The sequence below is a fragment of the Leptopilina boulardi genome, unplaced genomic scaffold (genome assembly GCF_019393585.1).
Source record: "Leptopilina boulardi isolate dan_hultmark-lab unplaced genomic scaffold, ZJU_Lbou_2.1 LbouV2_371, whole genome shotgun sequence".
In the NCBI taxonomy this organism is placed as follows: Eukaryota; Metazoa; Arthropoda; class Insecta; order Hymenoptera; family Figitidae; genus Leptopilina; species Leptopilina boulardi.
Window position 1 is genome coordinate 471,429 of NW_026137942.1, and position 18,965 is coordinate 490,393.

The window sequence follows — 18,965 nt, forward strand, 5'->3', positions numbered from 1 at the left end:
TCATGTTACAGAATTTTTATTTAGTCGAACTTTCATTTGTTACAATTTTTTATTTCATATTCTCTTGATCAATAAATCTTCTTTCTTAATTCATTTTTATTTAAATGAATTCTAATTTAACTGAATTTTCATTTAGCAGAATTCTCAATTTTTCATAATTTTATCAGAACCAAATTTTAAAATGACATACATTTATAGGATAGAAATTAAAAGTTATAAATTGTATAATTAACAACTGGAAAAAAACATCAATTATGTAAGAAAGAAAAAGAAAGTTAGTTATTGAATGAAAATTCATTTAAATAGAAATTCTGTCAAATATAATAATTCGAAAAAATGATAATTTAACTAAAGGAAAATTCTATTTATTGAAATTCTGTCATAAAATATATTATTTTATGATATTTTTTGTCATTAATTCTTTTGTGGAATGAGAAGAGATTTTAATAATTTTGTTATTCTGATATAGTTTTCATCTGTGGGTGATTATTTTGAAATTGATCATGCACACCTGTCGAATTTGAATAGTTATTCATTTCCTTAATGTTTTTTTTAAATGTTATAAAAATTCCATAATAATAATAAGAATACAATTTTTAATTAATTTCTCTAAGTGAAATGTATGTAGAAGCTAAATTTGTTACATTTAAGAAGCCTTTTTGCAATGTCTCCAGCATGACTTTTATAGATTAATTGTCTTTTTTAGAGAAATTTTTAAATGTTTGCAATTTTTTAAAAATAGTCTCCAAAACTTTAATATTTTGTGAAAATTTTTAATAATAGGTATACCTATCTTTCATTAAAGCATCTAATTTTGTCTTCTGGTTTAGGTTAAAAATAATTCGCTTTACTTAATAATGTTTTAACATAATTATGTAAAAAAACTACAAATAAAGTTTTAATATATACCTACATATTTAAAATTAAAGATTGGAACATTATGTTTATTTTTCCTGAATATTGTTTACGTGTGACGCGCTCTACACACTGAAGTGTATATACTACTGCAAGATACACTGCTATGTGTTTTCGCAGTTCACAGAGCAGAATAGATTTGGGGATTGCTTATTCTCTCAGTATAGTCAGCTTCATATGTTACTTCACAACTTCTCCTGCTCTGTGTAACTAACAATACTTAATACCGTTCTAGAATGTATGTAAATGTCAGTGGCTCTGAAGAAAGTGACTTTAGAAGCAAAATATTATAGGTTATGTTTTGAAATTTTTAATTGAAAATACACAAAGTGGATCAATTTTTTATACAAATTATTCTTATTATTAATGTTTAAGTGTTCATTACTTACAAAATATTAATTAAGAACTGATTTTTATTTTAATTAAAAAAAGGCGCACTTTTAATCAACGTAAAACTATCGTAAACATAACCTACAAATCGCTTGGTTTTTAGATCACTTTCTTCAGAGCGCGTCACATATATAAAAGGAAAAATGTTCTAATAAGAAATAATTAAAGTTAAATATTGGAGTAAATAAAAATTTATAATCGTCTCCCTTTTATAGAAAAAATCAATTGAAATCGATTAAAAATAAGAAATAAATTTCCATTGTTCTCAATTGTATTATTACAATTGAACCCGATTGATAAGTCGCTAATCGTTCGCAATTTTTCTCACAATCAGTCGAATAATTAATTTAAACGAACTTACAGTGAAGTTCGATCATAATTCTTTATTGACAAGAACTTCTTTCTTTCTTTTATCTCGCTGTCTACAACCTTGAATTTTGCCCTCAACTCTCCAGTATGATTAGCCAAAAGATCCACTTAAATTGAAACAATGCATTAATTAGTCCCAAAAAGAAAAGGGAATCCAAATTCTGGGTGGAACCTAAACAGATAAAAACTGCAATGGACCCAACTGGGTATTTATAGAAACGCCAACAACATCGATCTAAGAGATTATGTCTCTGCCTATAGTAATTAATTTAATTACTGGCGAATTTCTGTCAAAAATTAGTGTGCCTTTCCCTAACCGGCCATCACGGTCTCTTCTGTTAGTATAATGTAACCAGGAATTTTTCAGACTAGCAAAAAATCGATATAAGTGTAAAATTGATTCTATTCCTGGTTTCTTATTAATTAATCACGTGATCTAATGAATAACCTTCGCTGTTGGACCACTGCGTTTATATTATTAGAATACTATTAACACTACAAACCACATACTTACCAAATAAAATACCTTATTGCCCAAAATAATCTCTTTATTAATATCTACGACAAAAGTGTCCTCTATACATTCAGGCTCAAAAAAAGTAAACTATGGGGCGTTTTCGACAGATGCTCCGGAGTGCTCTGGAGCATTTTTTGATTGACTGGATCCAATGGAATTTATAGGTGATTGGACCATAAAATGCTCCGGAGTATTCCTGGAGCATCTACCGAAAACGCCTTATGTAAGTCATAGTTAAAAGTCACAGGACATGTCAGTAATTGAAAATTAAGCTTGGGGAAGCGGTTGGTTTCCATTGTCCCCACTTGCCATTTGTCATATTTCTCGTCAACTACCGCACCCTACTCTAGTAAAAATTTAGTAACTTTATTTTTAAAATTAAAGTAGGGACAACGTAAACCAACCAAGCGGAGTTAGGTTAGAATTAAATATTTTATCATATGAGGTACTCGCACAAGAAAATGCGCATATTGAAAACATTCATAATTAAAACTAGTATTAACCCCTTCACTGTTATTGACCTCTATAGAGGCATAAAAATGTCGTGCCACCAGTGTGCATGACCGCTATAGCGGCATCTCAAAAAAAATAAGTAGACACAAAATATGATAAATTATCGATAGTTTACTTCATTATTTTAATAATCGTTTACTTCATTATTTTAACAATACAATAAACTTGTCAATGGGTATTCTTAGATTTTCGGGTTTTTTTTTAATATCAATTTTAAAAAAAAAAATTTTTTTTCCCACACATACGGGGCACTGAAGCTTTATTTTTGCTACACTGCGAAGGGGTTAAGTAATTATATTGTTTATACAATAAAAAATTAATTTTAAATAATTTAAAAAAAATTTATAATGAATTAATAAATTTATTTAAAGAGAAATTAATTCTAAATTATAAAAGACGTCGTATAAATTTCTATTAAACTAATTTCATTTATTAAATCTTTATTTTTTACTTCAAATTTACTAAATAACCCCAAAATAAATCGACGCTTCTCATCGGGAAAATGCTTTTTCAGATGTCAATTCAATATAAATCTATTTCAAAAATAATTACAAGATGCAGTTAACCTGAAAATTTACGCAAGACAATTCTTAATCATTCTTCAGTCAATTAAAAATAATGCTACCTCAAAATCCAATGCAAGAAAATGACAACTAAAATAAATCTTCCTGAAAGTATTTTTTAATGATTGATTATTAATTGTTATTTTATTTAAATTAATATATATTATATAATTCAATATGATTCTTGGTAACTTTCAATTAACAGTTTTTTGAGAAATTCAATAATGTTCAAAGTAGCAAATAGAAAATATAGCCTATTGCCTTAATTTTAAACCTTGTTCTTGAGATAGATTTACATTGAATTGAAAACTAAAATATCAGTTTCCCGACTGGAAGCGTCGAAATATTTAAATAATTTTGTTTTAATTAATTTTATAACATTTAATTTATTTTGTAAAATTTGATTTTTCTATTGAAATACAATTTTCAAACCCATTTGTATACACGGACATAGTCGATTTGGTAGGCTTGAGTCCATGTGGGACCGGCAGTATTGATGTCGAATTGTCCGTATTTGGCAGGGTCGAAGAATCCTCCAGCAATAGCAACATTTAATAAAATGTGGAATTTCTGATCAAAGGGGGCTCCATTTCTGGGATAAATGCTTCCATACGATTTTTCCAAACTTTGAGTCCAGGTCAGCTTATTATCAACATAAAATTTAATATCTTTAGAATTCCATTCCATAGCGAAGATATGGAAATCGGCAGTAAAATCAAAGCCGAAATCCTTGTCACCGGAACTAGTGAATTTGTTGTTGGGCCATTGACCACCAAAATGAAGAGCAGAAGAAACTTTGGTGGGATTTTGTCCACGGGACTCCATGATATCAAATTCTCCAGATGCAGCCCAACCCCCATAAATGTTGTCCGTCGGTAACATCCAAAAAGCAGGCCACAAGAAATTTCCTTTAGGTAATTTGGCTCTCGCTTCAAATCTGCCATATTTCCAGGATCCATTGAAAGCTTTCAATGTTCTGACGCGGCCAGAAGTAGCTGGTTGAGTCCATGTGCAAGAGTTTTCATTGTTTAAAGTACAACCTTGGTTTGATCCTTGATAAGTTCCACGTACTGGTCTTAAATGTAAGGATCCACCAGAAACGAAAACATTTTCCCGGCGTGATGTGTAACACTGCTTCTCAAGATTTCCACCACCCCAACAATTTACTTCGATGTCCCATTTAGAAGAATCCAAATAGTTCCCATTGAATTCATCGTTCCACTCCAATTTCCAGCCAGCTAAGGCAATTACGGTCAATTGTAGAAGCCCAAGTAATACAAGAGCAGACTTCATTGAAAAAATGAAAGATCTGCAAATGAAAAATTAAGAAGAAAAATAATATATAATAATATTGACTACAGATATGATTTGTGACATTTTATAATTTCAAGTTTTGTCAACGTCATAAAAGCACTAATCCTGGAAACTTTGTTAATATTAATTTTTGTAAGAAATTTTAAGACTTTTATTTAAGAAAAGTTTCTTAGATTTGGACTTGGAGTTCTGAATTTTGGGATTTTTATGAGATTTAATATTTTTCGGATTAATTTTGTGTTTTAATTTTATTTGAAAAATGTAAATTTTTCTGTGATTCATAGAAGTTTACAATGTGGATTCAGTGTTTCAATAAATCAAAATTGAAGTTAACTTTCGTTATTAAAGCGAATTATTAAATTTCTCTTCATGGTACGTTAGTCTAAGGTTAATTCATCGACAGACGTATGTATTTAATTGTTAAATTAAATTATTTAATGCAATTTAGCCGATTATTATCTTTAAGTAATTAAAATATATTGACACCGATAGATATTTATCTTTAGCCTTTTTGCATTATTTATTAAAAAATCTTTATGTAACTTTCAAATTATTATTAACAAATTGGAGAATATTTGAAAACGAATAAATTGATCTATATTACTCAACCTTTCATTATAAAGTATTACGAAGTTATTGATGTTAAAAATCTATCTTTCCAAATGCCTAAAAAATACAACTTAACACGTTTTTAAAATTATTAGATTTTGTTTTAATTTTCATTTTTAAAATAAATTTTATGTTTGACGAATTATTATATTAGTGTTTAATTATGCAGGTAAAAAGACAAATTTTTCGATTTTTTAATAGAAAGGATGGGGTGCACAAATTAATTAAGAGTTTTGAGTATAACAATTTTACTTAAAAAAATATTAATAGAATACTAATGCCATTTAAAAACTTGCCTTTTTAGCTACAATTTTTTTGTTTATTATTTTGCTGTTTATTTTCAGGTGGAAAAATGAACAAATTTACAGTGAACATAGAAAGAAATAAATTTAATTTATTACCTATGTTTTACTTAAAAGTAAATGTTTAATACTCATTCAGACTATATACAGAGATGAGCCTATAAAAAAGTACGTTTCATTTTATTATCTCTGAAAATTTCAAATGAAGATACTTAACCCGACACTCTTTTTGATTCAATTAACTTCAAAGTAAGTGAACAAGAATATTTTTATAAGACTATACGAACCTTTTGTCATATGTATTGCACCTTCACCACCAGAAGTCATGAATTCAGTTAAGGAAAGCATTCCAGCGAGAATTTCCTAAACTTTAGGTTTCATTGTAAAATATAGCTCTGATGAAACCTAGTGTCTAGTTGTGGAGTAGGATAATATCTTAGATATTATCCAGACTTACAAAGATGTTTATATTTGTAAAAAATTCATAAATAAAATTTTCTAAACATATTTTGATTGTACGATACAACTTGCAGAAAATCATGCTTGCAAATGAATTAAGAAAAATGATTTCTGTATAAAAAAACTGCAGGAATTTCTTCAAACTTTTTTCGAAGGTACCTTCAATGACTCTCCCCAGTCATCTCAATTTTCATCTTTTTTCATTCTTGTTCTATAAAATTTCCTAACTTTTTCTATCACTTTTGGACGGGCACAAATTTTTAAACGTTTCATACACTTTTTAGTAATGAAGCATAAACTTTACCAAAAAAGTGAAACAGAGGCAAGAAATTATTGACAAACGTGTATAGAAAGAGCAGTTTGTTAATCTATATTGAACAGTTTTTAATAATATTGTTTAAAGATTGTCAAATTTCTATAAAAAGTTTTACAAAATTGTAATAATTGAGGTTCGAAAGTTTGAAACACAGAAGAGAGTAGTTAAGACAGCAGTCAACGAAAGAATCGTAGACTTTTTCTAAAATTCCGAACATGCGTTATATATCTTAGGTAGGTAGGTAGGTAGGTTCGAATCCCGCGGAAGCGAATTCCGAATTTTAATGTCGATAAAATTGTGTATAGTGCGTATATAAGATATTAATAATTGTGTTTCAAGTGATGTACAAATTAAGTAAAAAAATACCCCTGAATGTGAAATTTTTTTTAATTTTTCTAAATTTTTTGTGAGTTTACAAGTATTATTTTGGTTGACTGTCGTCGAATTTTTATGCATATAAGTGTTACGAAATCTTTGGTACTCGTACTTAAGTTCTAGCTGAGAGTTTATGAAAGTTTGATAAACTGATTCTGAAACATCAGAGCACATTGAGCATCGGCTCGTATACACAGTTCACATTTTTATAATTAGTTTTGTTTTCTTAATAAACTGTGTCTATACTTTTTGAACAACTTTCGTTCCCGTCCAAAAGTGAAATACTAGTTTATGAAAGTTTTGCTGACTTATTTTTTCCGTGTATATGTAGTGTAATGCAACTTAAGGACGTTTATCCACGGAAATGCAGACCTCTTGAAAAAAATAATTAATTTTCAAGAAAAAAATTTAAAACCTGCAAAATTTATTTGTTTATACAATTTTCATTGTATAACATTTTTTTGTTATATCGCTTCTACAGAATTTTTTAAAAATGATTCGATTTCAATGAAATGGCTTATTTTCTTCAGAAAATTATTCTGTACAACTTCACCGTGGGGATTTTTAAACAAGCAAGCCGTTTAGAAATACAGCTATTTCTTTAACAAAAAAATTTGAATTTTTTCAAACAAATAGCTGTATTTGCCAAACGGCTTGCTTGTTTATAAAAATCTCTACAGTGAAGTTGTAGAGAATCATTTTCTGAAGAAAATAATCCATATTACATTGAAATCAAATCATTTTTAAAAAATTCTGTAGAAGCGATATTTATCATTGTATAAAATTTTATACAATGAAAATTGTATAAACAAATAAATTTTGCATGTTTACAAATCTTTTTCTTGAAAATTATTATCTTATCTTCTAGAAAGTACAATTAATAATGTTATTTTAATTATTTAAATGTTAATTAATTATTTTTTCTAGGGGTCTGCAATTCTGTGGATATAAACGTGCTTAAACCACAAATGTTATTGTTACATCCTTTATTATCTGCTTGTCTAAAATTTTCATATGGATCAACTTATGAACAACAACATTTTATCTGTTAAGCGATGTATTACTTCTTTTAGCTTTCATTTAGATAAATCTGATATTATAAAAACGAGTCAAAGAGTTGATTATATTATTGGACTAAGAATATACGGCGAGAAGAATGATAAATAAATGAATCAAAACAAGGAGAATCACGAGGGATCAATTGCAACTTGTTGAACTAAATTATTTTGATTTGGGGCTGGTTTTCTTTTGGTCCTTGGTTGATTTGGAAGAACCAATGGTCTTCTTCGAAACATATTTTTCTTTATTATTTTTGATTAATTGCTTCAGATTTGTCTCATGATTTAGGAGGGGTTCTCCTGGCCACATGGGAATGAGTTTGGAAGTGGATTTTTGGTAAAGAGCATAAGTTGGATATTTTGATAAGGAGATTTGTTCAGTGAAATTAGTAGAGCCTTGAAAAAGGAGAGTGAGCAGAATGGGACCAGCAATTGTCCAGTTGATAATATATTCAGAAGCAGCATAGGAAAATAAGTAAAAAGCCCACCAAATACTTATTTCACTGAAGAAATTTGGATGACGGGAGTATTTGAACAAACCAGAATGAAGAAAGCCATGAGCAAATTCACCACAAAGATGTTCTCCTTTCTTTAACATGTCATGTTTTTCAGTTTGGAAGTTCCATTGTTGTTGATCGGCAATAGATTCAACTAGGACAAAACCAAGAAAGCAAACGGTGGCAAAATAATCACATTGATTCAAAGGAGTTCCTCTCGCTCTGTAGGCAACATCAATAGGCATAGAGAATAAAACTATTAAGACACATTGGAAGAGAGCAATAAAGAAGAAATTGAATAGTTGCCAAACACCGTAAGGAATTAGTTTTTCCTTCAAGACTGCCCATCGATAATCTTCGCTTTTTAATTCATAGCCCCCCTTTCTCCAAAAGTTAAACGTCAATCGAGCACCCCAAATGATAACACATGCTAGCATTATCATAACACGAGCGTCAATGGTATGGGTTCCAATTAAAAAACGGGCATAATTAGCAACCCAAAATACTGGTAACAATGACCACAATCTGTCTACATGTGAATAGTTGCTCGTTAAAAGAGAGAGGATAAAAACAGTGAAAATAAGAGTCACTAATAAAACGACGCCACTGCCCAGAGGATCAGCTTGAGTCCAGAGCTCCCAAGGGGTAGTCAAGCTGCTTTTAAAAGCCGTTTCCATTGCAGTCCTGGCTGTTTGCCATGAAGCCGGGTCTGGTAAAGCCATTTTGGTCTACCTTGCAATAAACCAAAATTGTTAGTATACTGTGGATTGAAAGGTGTAGTAAAAATTTGACTTTTTTCATGCATGAGATAAAGTTTATCTCCAACATATTTTTTTATAAAAAAATTATTTCTGTGCTATATATATATAACATATTTAAGTGAATAATTTAAATATATTTATATTATTTAATATATCTGATATATTTGTAATATTTTCCTGTGTAAAATGAGCGTCCAAAAACGTAATGGAATACGTACAATACCGAAACTACTGTGATTCAGCGATATGCACAGTAATGCATGTACTATGAAAGTTCCAAGTACGCATTAGGTTGCTGTGATACTCTGATATTACTGCCGTCCTGATGAAGAAAAGTGGTAGTCGATATTTTTATGCAAAATGAATTTTCTTTATATCACTGCATTCGATACGAAAAAATGGACATTGTAAACAATTGTTAATAAAGCTTGTGGAAAAATTAGCGATGAAAAGTACTCAATATATCTCGAAATTACTCTGAATGCAAGTATGGAATTTCTTCATCAGGACATCAGAATATAATACAACACTTAAATGTGAATAATAGTGAAGTACAATATTAGAAAATGCGCCCAAGTGTATTGTGGTACTTCCCTACTGAAAATTCTCATGTAGTTTGAAGTGGGATTCGATGTAAATTCTTATAAACGTCTACTTAAGTAATAAATTATGTAAATTCCTATGTGAAATCCTACAATTTTTTCTGGTCACATTTTTTCCTTCAATTTCTTATGTAAATTTCCTTCGTGTTACCAAAAATACCAAAATTCATTGCTCAATCCTTAACCAGAAATTTTCTTATATCAAATCATACATCAAATCTTTTTCGTAAACTACCCTGGCGGATTCGATTTGCGTAATGTCTACTTAACTAAGCGGACTTTAGGTAGACATTAGGTAGACATGTAAAAAAACGTATAAAAAAGCTATTAATCGACTTATTATGATAAAAAAAAGTTGATAAAAGGGTAAATGAATGTTTATAGAGTAAATTCGTACAAAATTTGTAATTAATAAAGCAATAAATAATTAATAATGAATGGAAATGTGCGCGAGGTACCTGATCAGTTCAGCTGTACAATTATTTTCGTGCTATTTTCATGAAAAGAATATAAATTAACTGCAAAAACAATTGATATTTATAAAAAAGTGTAAAATTGATTTAATTTGAGTGTTTGCAATACGAATTATTAAATAATAAATAAGTTTTTATCAAATGTGACTAGTGTTGTGAAAACCTGTGAAAACTAATGAGTTACTACATTACCGATCGCATATGATAATAAAAAGTTCTCGATGAGTGTAACAAAAAAGCTGCAATCATGTCCGTAATTTTGGACGAGAAACAATTATGAAATCAACAATTATTTGTATAACTTTATTCTGCATTTTAAAATTCATTTTTTATTTTCTTTCAAAGCAAAAGCTTGGAAGAAAACATGCTCGCACTGTATTGAAAAACTGGTGGCGCCATCTCTCATATGCGATCGGTAATGTAGTAACTCATTAGTTTTCACAGGTTTTCACAACACTAGTCACATTTGATAAAAACTTATTTATTATTTAATAATTCGTATTGCAAACACTCAAATTAAATCAATTTTACACTTTTTTATAAATATCAATTGTTTTTGCAGTTAATTTATATTCTTTTCATGAAAATAGCACGAAAATAATTGTACAGCTGAACTGATCAGGTACCTCGCGCACATTTCCATTCATTATTAATTATTTATTGCTTTATTAATTACAAATTTTGTACGAATTTACTCTATAAACATTCATTTACCCTTTTATCAACTTTTTTTTATCATAATAAGTCGATTAATAGCTTTTTTATACGTTTTTTTACATGTCTACCTAATGTCTACCTAAAGTCCGCTTAGTTAAGTAGACATTACGCAAATCGAATCCGCCAGGGTAGTATTTCACTTTTGGACGGGGCACAAATTTTTAAACGTTTCATACACTTTTTAGTAATGAAGCATAAACTTTACCGAAAAAGTAAAACAGAGTCAAGAAATTATTGACAAACGTGTATAGAAAGAGCAGTTTGTTAATCTATATTGAACAGTTTTTAATAATATTGTTTAAAGATTGTCAAATTTCTATAAAAAGTTTTACAACATTGTAATAATTGAGGTTCGAAAGTTTGAAACATAAAAGAGAGTAGCTAAGACAGCAGTCAACGAAAGAATCGTAGACTTTTTCTAAAATTCCGAACATGCGCAGTTCGTAGCTTGGTCAGTGTTGATCAGTGAAATTAACTTCTTCGTTCGCGTGGCTCTCGATAGCCGCGGCGGTTAGTTGCTAAGACAAACTGCGTTATATATCTTGGTTAGGTAGGTTCGAATCCCGCGGAAGCGAATTCCGAATTTTAATGTCGATAAAATTGTGTATAGTGCGTATATAAGATATTAATAATTGTGTTTCAAGTGATGTACAAATTAAGTAAAAAAATACCCCTGAATGTGAAATTTTTTTTAATTTTTCTAAATTTTTTGTGAGTTTACAAGTATTATTTTGGTTGACTGTCGTCGAATTTTTATGCATATAAGTGTTATGAAATCTTTGGTGCACGTACTTAAGTTCTAGCTGAGAGTTTATGAAAGTTTGATAAACTGATTTCGAAACATCAGAGCACATTGAGCATCGGCTCGTATACACAGTTCACATTTTTATAATTAGTTTTGTTTTCTTAATAAACTGGGTCTATACTTTTTGAACAACTTTCGTTCCCGTCCAAAAGTGAAATACTAGTTTATGAAAGTTTTGCTGACTTATTTTTTCCGTGTAAAATATTCCTAAACATATACTAAAATACTATTTAAAATTCTAAAACATATCGAGCAAAAATAACTGTGATTTTTAATTTACAAAATATAGTACTCTTTCTTGCAAGCGGTAAAAAACTGTTTCGTTTAGTATAATAAGAACGATGAAAAAGTATATATTCATAGCAATGACTTTTTTTTATTTGTAAAATATTTTATTTTTTATTAAAATTATAATTAATTAATAATTAATATCTCAAAAATAACAAATAAGGTCTTTTCACCCTACTGAAAATTCTTATATAGAATCTTATATAGGATCCCACATAAATTCATATATTAAAATCCACATAAAATCCTATGTGTCATGTAAGAAACTATATAGGATCTTGTGAAAAATCATATAGGAAATTGAGACATGATTTGAAGTAGGATTCGATGTAAATTCTTATAAACGTATTCTTAGGTAATAAATTATGTAAATTCCTATGTGAAATCCTACAATTTTTTCTGGTCACATTTTTTCCTTCAATTTCTTATGTCAATTTTCTTCGTGTTTTCTCACTAAAAAACATACCAAAATTCATTGCTCAATCCTTAACCAGAAATTTTCCTATATCAAATCATACATCAAATCTTTTTTCGATTCTTGAATAAAAAATTATTACAAATAATCTGACATGAAATTCTATTGAAAATCCTCACGTGAAATCATATATATGATTTATTTGAACATAAGAAATCATATCGGATTTCATGTAGATTCTGAAATATTTATATTTAAGATTTCACATAGAATTATATAAAGGAAACAATATAGGATTTCATATAGGAATTTTCAGTTAGCAGACGGCAGTTTATAAAAATTAAAAATTATTTAATTAAAAATCAAATAATAATATTACTGCAATTCATCTGAAAAGAAAAGAAATTGTGCTTTGCAATACACCTTCTGAGTTAGGGCGTACTCCCACCACGCTGAAAACGTACATGAGTAAGAGAGACAGAAAATTCAAATTTAAATCTACTGACTCTCTGATTGGCTCTCACTGGCTGCCTGTGCAGGCAGCCAGAGGTGTGAGTGCGCCCTTAGAGTCTCAGCTTTTATAGTATTCAAGACTGATCTCAACTGTGAGAAAAAAAATTAGCACCATCTGGCGGCGTAAAAGTGGAACTATGATGATATACATCTATATTTGAATTTCCCATATAATTTCCAACATAATTTCTTATATAATTTCCGACTTGGTATCTTAGATATACAATTAAAAGGGTAGGGAGTCAAAAGTGCCAATGCCAAATTTCCAAAATTATTCTTTTTCCAATGGACATTTTTTCCAAAAATACAATACGGAAAGGGTGTAAACCTGAGGACCACACTCATGCTCCGAATCGCGAAAAAGTTACTTCCTTGAGGGTTATTGCCGATGTCAAAAATGATGCCACTGAACATCCGGAAATACCACCGGCTCAAGTCTTGCGATCTCGTTTACATGAGGTGCCGTCAGCAGTTTTGGCAGAACTGCCAGATCGCCAAAATATAAGGAAATGCATGCAGCGAGAACGGTTAAGAGACATGCCGTCCAACCCTCAAGATATGGATGATTTGCGTGAAATTCCAGAAAAATATAGTAAAACTGTTGCCGGAGACACTTTTTTACAATATGATTTCACGAACGAATAATGCCTCAGAAGGTTGGCATAATCGCTTCCGAGTAGTAACAGGGCGAGATCATCCGAGTTTGTACGCATTTTTTCGTAAACTGCAGAAGGAACAAGGAGACACAGACACAATGTTAAGACAGCTTTCGATTGGACAAAGAATTTATAAATCCCGGGATAAAAAAAGGCAGATGATGGAAGACCGAATTTGAATATCGTCAACAGTTATGAAACTTTTCTTCAAGAAGATAACATTTTAGGATACTTGAAAGCCATCGGCTATCATTTACACTTTTAATCACAATTTTTTAAGAACTTTGGAAATTTTTCACTTTTGGAAATTTTTTTTAATTTTGGAAATTTTTTACTTTGTGAATTTTTTACTTTGGAAATTTGTGTCCTTTGGAAATTTTGTATTTTGGAAAAAATATACTTTGGAACTTTTAAGTTTTGGATATTTTTCTTGGCAATTTTGGATTGGCAATTTTTTTTGGCATTTTTGTACCCCAATCAATTAAAACAATGAAATCCACACATGACATCCCACATAAATTCCTATGTGATGAATTCTTACATGAAATCTTATATAGGATCCTATATAGGATTTTATATATGATCCTACATAAAATTTTACATTGATTTTTATATATATTTCTGTATGATGAATTCTTATATGAGATCCTACATAGGAATCCATATGAGTTCATACGTAGGATCTTGTATACGATCCTACATAAAATCCTATATAGGATCTCATGTAAGAATTCATCTAACTCAGAAGGTGTATTGCAAAGCACAATTTCTTTTCTTTTCAGATGAATTGCAGTAATATTATTTGATTTTTAATTAAATAATTTTTATAAACTGCCGTCTGCCAACTGAAAATTCCTATATGAAATCCTATATTGTTTCCTTTATATAATTCTATGTGAAATCTTAAATATAAATATTTCAGAATCTACATGAAATCCGATATGATTTCTTATGTTCAAATAAATCATATATATGATTTCACGTGAGGATTTTCAATAGAATTTCATGTCAGATTATTTGTAATAATTTTTTATTCTAGAATCGAAAAAAGATTTGATGTATGATTTGATATAGGAAAATTTCTGGTTAAGGATTGAGCAATGAATTTTGGTATGTTTTTTAGTGAGAAAACACGAAGAAAATTGACATAAGAAATTGAAGGAAAAAATGTGACCAGAAAAAATTGTAATATTTCACATAGGAATTTACATAATTTATTACCTAAGAATACGTTTATAAGAATTTACATTGAATCCTACTTCAAATCATGTCTCAATTTCCTATATGATTTTTCACAGGATCCTATATAGTTTCTTACATGACACATAGGATTTTATGTGGATTTTAATATATGAATTTATGTGGGATCCTATATAAGATTCTATATAAGAATTTTCAGTAGGGCAATATTTTTTGTAGTGAAAATACACATTTTTAACTTTCCAAATATATATATATATGTGTATCAAAAAGAAGACGAATTTTAAAAAAAGTCAAAAAAATGTTTCCTTTCCAAAAAGGGTCCAATTTTGAATTTTTTTGGCACCATTCGAAAGAGCAGATAAAAACCTTTCTAAAACACATAGGTCAAAGTTTTTTTCATCTTACTGTTTCAAAGTTATAACTCTTCAAAAAACTGTTTACATTTTTCAAAAAATTAAACCCCCTCCCCCTCCTGCAGTTTTTGATAAAACCTAACAATACTTCGTAAGTACTCAGCCATATGTTAGTTACAGTTCGACCCGACCATCTTTTTTTTTACTAGTACGCTACAGGAAGTTTACCCCATATAAATTAAAAATTAATATTACCAGTTCGTTATATCCAAAATTGAGTTTGTCCACGCAAATAAAAGAAAAGTTTAAAGAAAATTAATTTAAAAATACTTTCTGTGTCAAAGTGTTTTTAATATTTTAAGGAATTTCGTTCCACAATCGAGTACTTTTGACTACAGACTGAGTACAAATAAAAAAAATATATAAATAATCTGATATATACACTTTTCTCTATTACGATAAGAATAGATATGCAAATGTACTGCGAAAAGGAAAAATTTGTATTATTTTTTGTACAGAAGGAAAAAGATAAGCGTTAAATTTTTACGATAAACAAAAACATATGACCTCCTAACATTGCCAATTTTTTTCCTACTTAGATAATAAAATCTTTAATTAACATTTTTTACATATTATTAATTACATACCATTTTTGTTCTCTATATTTATTACTATACTTAAATGATAATAATACGTTTAAATAATAATACAAAAATGAAGTAAATATTTTTTCCACTTCACTTTCTTAAAATTTCTTATTAACTTAACAATTTACATCCCTCCCTACTGAAAATTACCATAGAAGATCTTACACAGGATTAGAAATTTCAAATTATTTAATTAAAAATCAAATAGTATTACCTACTGCAATTCATCTGAAAAGAAAAAAAGTCATAATGTTTTAAACTTCGTGAACCCATATGACATGACCTTAATTTAGTTATATTTTATTATTAATAATATAGATAACTAAAATTAAGATTACATTTTGAAAATTAATTTTAGCTGTATAAAAATTAATTTACGGATTGTAAATTTACAATTTTATATCTGAAAAAATTAAATTTCACATGGCAGAATTTATTTTATAATTTTGTAAAGTTAAAGTTAATTCTGACAAATGAAATTTTTTATAGTAAAATTATCTGTCAGCCTTTGACGTAACATGTCCAAAAATTTCTTTTACGCTTAACATTTGAAGCACTTGATGAAAATGAATTATACACTAATTTTTTCTGATTTATTGAACGATTATGAGTAAAATAATATAAACAACACACGTGTGCTTACAAATTAAAAATTTTTACTTTTTTTGTGGAACTGTTCATGTTTTTTAGATTTTCCCAAATGTACCACAATACACTTTTGCGTATATACAAGTATCATACCGCACTATTATACACGTATATAATTGTTGTAATACACTCATGTGTACACGTAATGGATTAAAAATATTTAATTAAATTTAGTTAAATTAAAAATTTACTTTTTTCACTTAAATATATTAAATAAACAAATCTTTTATATAGATAATTGTCATTCCGGTAAGGTTCTGCTCATTGCTTTTACTACACCACGAAAGAAACAATTATTTTATAACTCTAAAATTAAAATTTTTTTACTAGTTTTTTTTTGTATAACTCAAAAGTTTTTTAATCTTATTGTATAATAGTTACAACTTTTCAAATACATACCTACTGTTCACACATTACCAAAAACTTTCACCTCCTCCCCTTACTGCAGTTTTTGTCAAAACCTATCAATATTTCGTGGTTGAAATATACTGTACAAGTTTCATCTCGATCTGATTGTGAGAAAATTTTTTTCCTGCTGGATCACTTCAGGAATTTCGCCACATCTATAAGTTTTAGTTTTAATAAAAATATAGAACATTTTTAAAACAAATTATTAGCCAAACAAAACAAATATTAATATGGCTTTGGACTTGAAAACTATAATCTAAAGTACGATTTCATCCATAACATTACATATTTCTTACCCTAAAAACTGAAACGCGTGCTACAAAATTCTAATTTATTCTTTTCTGACAAACTGTCGCCATTAATTATTATAAAATTTCTTATAAAATATATATGTACTTTATATACCTCCCTCAGCACCGAAACTTTCCTAAAGATTTTCTAAAGATTTATTTGAAATGTTCGGAATATTTAATTGCAATGTTTAGTGAAAATTGTGTAAAGATTTAAATGTCCCACTTGAATAAATGTTCAGGAAAGTTTCACAAAGTTTCACACTAAACATTTATTTAATCGCGACTATTAAATCTTTACACAATTTTTACTAAACATTGCAATTAAATATTCCGAACATTTCAAATAAATCTTTAGGAAAGTTTCCGTGCTGTGGGGAACACCACGTGTCAGCTATTTCGCTCGCTATGAATATATACTTTTTCATCGTTCTTATTATACTGAACGAAACATTTTTTTACCGCTTGCAAGAAAGAGTAATATATTTTGTAAATTAAAAATCTCAGTTATTTTTGCTCGATATGTTTTAGAATTTTAAATAGTATTTTAGTATATGTTTAGGAATATTTTACTGTTTTTTTTTCATTTTTTATTATTTAACTATCAGATGTAGGTATAAAGAAAATTATTACACTGTTTAGAAGATTTTGTAGAATTGCGCATGCGTCAGTTTTATTCTAAATGAAATATATAATTGACTATTATACAAGCTCTTCCAGCGTGCGTTGTGTAGTTAGTTGGTTAGGGTTGCGATCTATCAGTTTTAGGGTGTGCGTTCAATTCCCAGCGTTCGAACAGTTTCTGTTAGGTAGGCGATTATTAAGTAGAGTAACATCGACAGAAGTGGGCCACTAGCTATTTTTGTTTTCACAATTGACATATATCTATCAACAGAATTTTATTCTTATAATTCTTGACAGGAGCTGAATTTTCAGTAGACATTCAAGTGTGCAAACGCACATTTTTAAAAAGATGTTAGCATATTATCGCGTGGTATTCTCGCCACGTTATTTTGCGTAAAATTATGCTTGTTGACAGAAGTGGGCCACTGCATTCACGTACTGTTTCGACAATTAGTGTTTTTGTAAGTAGTTTTTTTAAAAATTAATTTCAATGTTTTATGTGATTATGACACCAAAAAAAGATAAACGGACTGGCTATGAGTCCATATACTTCGATAAATTGCTTGTTGCTGTAAAACAACAAAAAATCAAGAAAATTTCGAAACGCGCTGCTTGTATTACTACCTGTATAAGCCGAGCCGATGAGTCAAATCACTCCAAGTGAGTACACCTTCAGCCCATGTTTCTCCGATTTAGCTGAAACTTGGTAGAATTGTTGTACCAATAGAGTACATGAAATTTGTCAAATTTGGTTAAATAATAATAACGGGTTGCCTAGATACAGGGTGACAAACTTCAATATTTTTTTTGAAACGTTATTTTTCAAAAATATCTAGTTCCTATAATATTGCTCATAAGAAAAAATGTATAGAATGTTTTTTTCTTCATTTTTGATGTATTTAAAGAAAAAAAATTTTTTTTCTAAAAAATATTAATTTTTTATAAACAATTATCATTTTTTTTACTTTCTCCATGCCAAAATTAATTTTCTTTTGCATAAATAAATACCTTGGTTACTAAAGATTATTATGAATCCACAAAAAAATTTCAGTGCCCGACATTTGTATAAGCACGAGAATTATTTTTTTACCGCACGGCGCGCTATTTTGGCGGTTTTCACGCGTTATCGCGCTAGTTTGTTATGGCGCTATGTATAACTGTTTAGCTTAATATTAATTTCTGTTAAATTCTATTTATGTAACAAGAAAGGGATGTAATTAAATACTATTAGAATGTAAAAAATTATAATATTGCATCTTGAACTAGAAAAGTAAAATTTTCAGCAAAATCTAATGCATTTATAAATTCACCAACGTCTGGCGATTCCTTTTTTTCGAAAAATAAGACACTTGAGTTTTAGACAAA

At 28.9% G+C, this 18,965-nt stretch overlaps 1 protein-coding gene across 8 annotated transcripts in view; it reads right to left on the reverse strand.

Annotated features, from left to right (window-relative positions):
- Nucleotides 1-2,795: 2,795 nt before the first annotated feature.
- The window catches only part of LOC127287497 (glucan endo-1,3-beta-glucosidase-like), a 38,367-nt gene continuing 22,197 nt past the window's right edge, over nt 2,796-18,965 (reverse strand). For 2 of the 8 annotated variants that reach the window (XM_051314471.1, XM_051314469.1), the window contains exons 2-3: nt 16,678-16,841; nt 6,513-8,929 (exon numbers count right to left, since the gene is read on the reverse strand). In XM_051314471.1, coding sequence (XP_051170428.1) covers nt 7,864-8,919 — 1,056 coding nt within the window. In that variant the 5' untranslated portion in view covers nt 8,920-8,929; nt 16,678-16,841 and the 3' untranslated portion in view covers nt 6,513-7,863. Of the gene's footprint in view, nt 4,577-5,779; nt 8,930-15,238; nt 15,491-15,844; nt 15,859-16,677; nt 16,842-18,965 lie in introns of those variants that run through there. The other 6 variants (XM_051314474.1, XM_051314476.1, XM_051314475.1 and 3 more) reach the window with 6 other exon arrangements.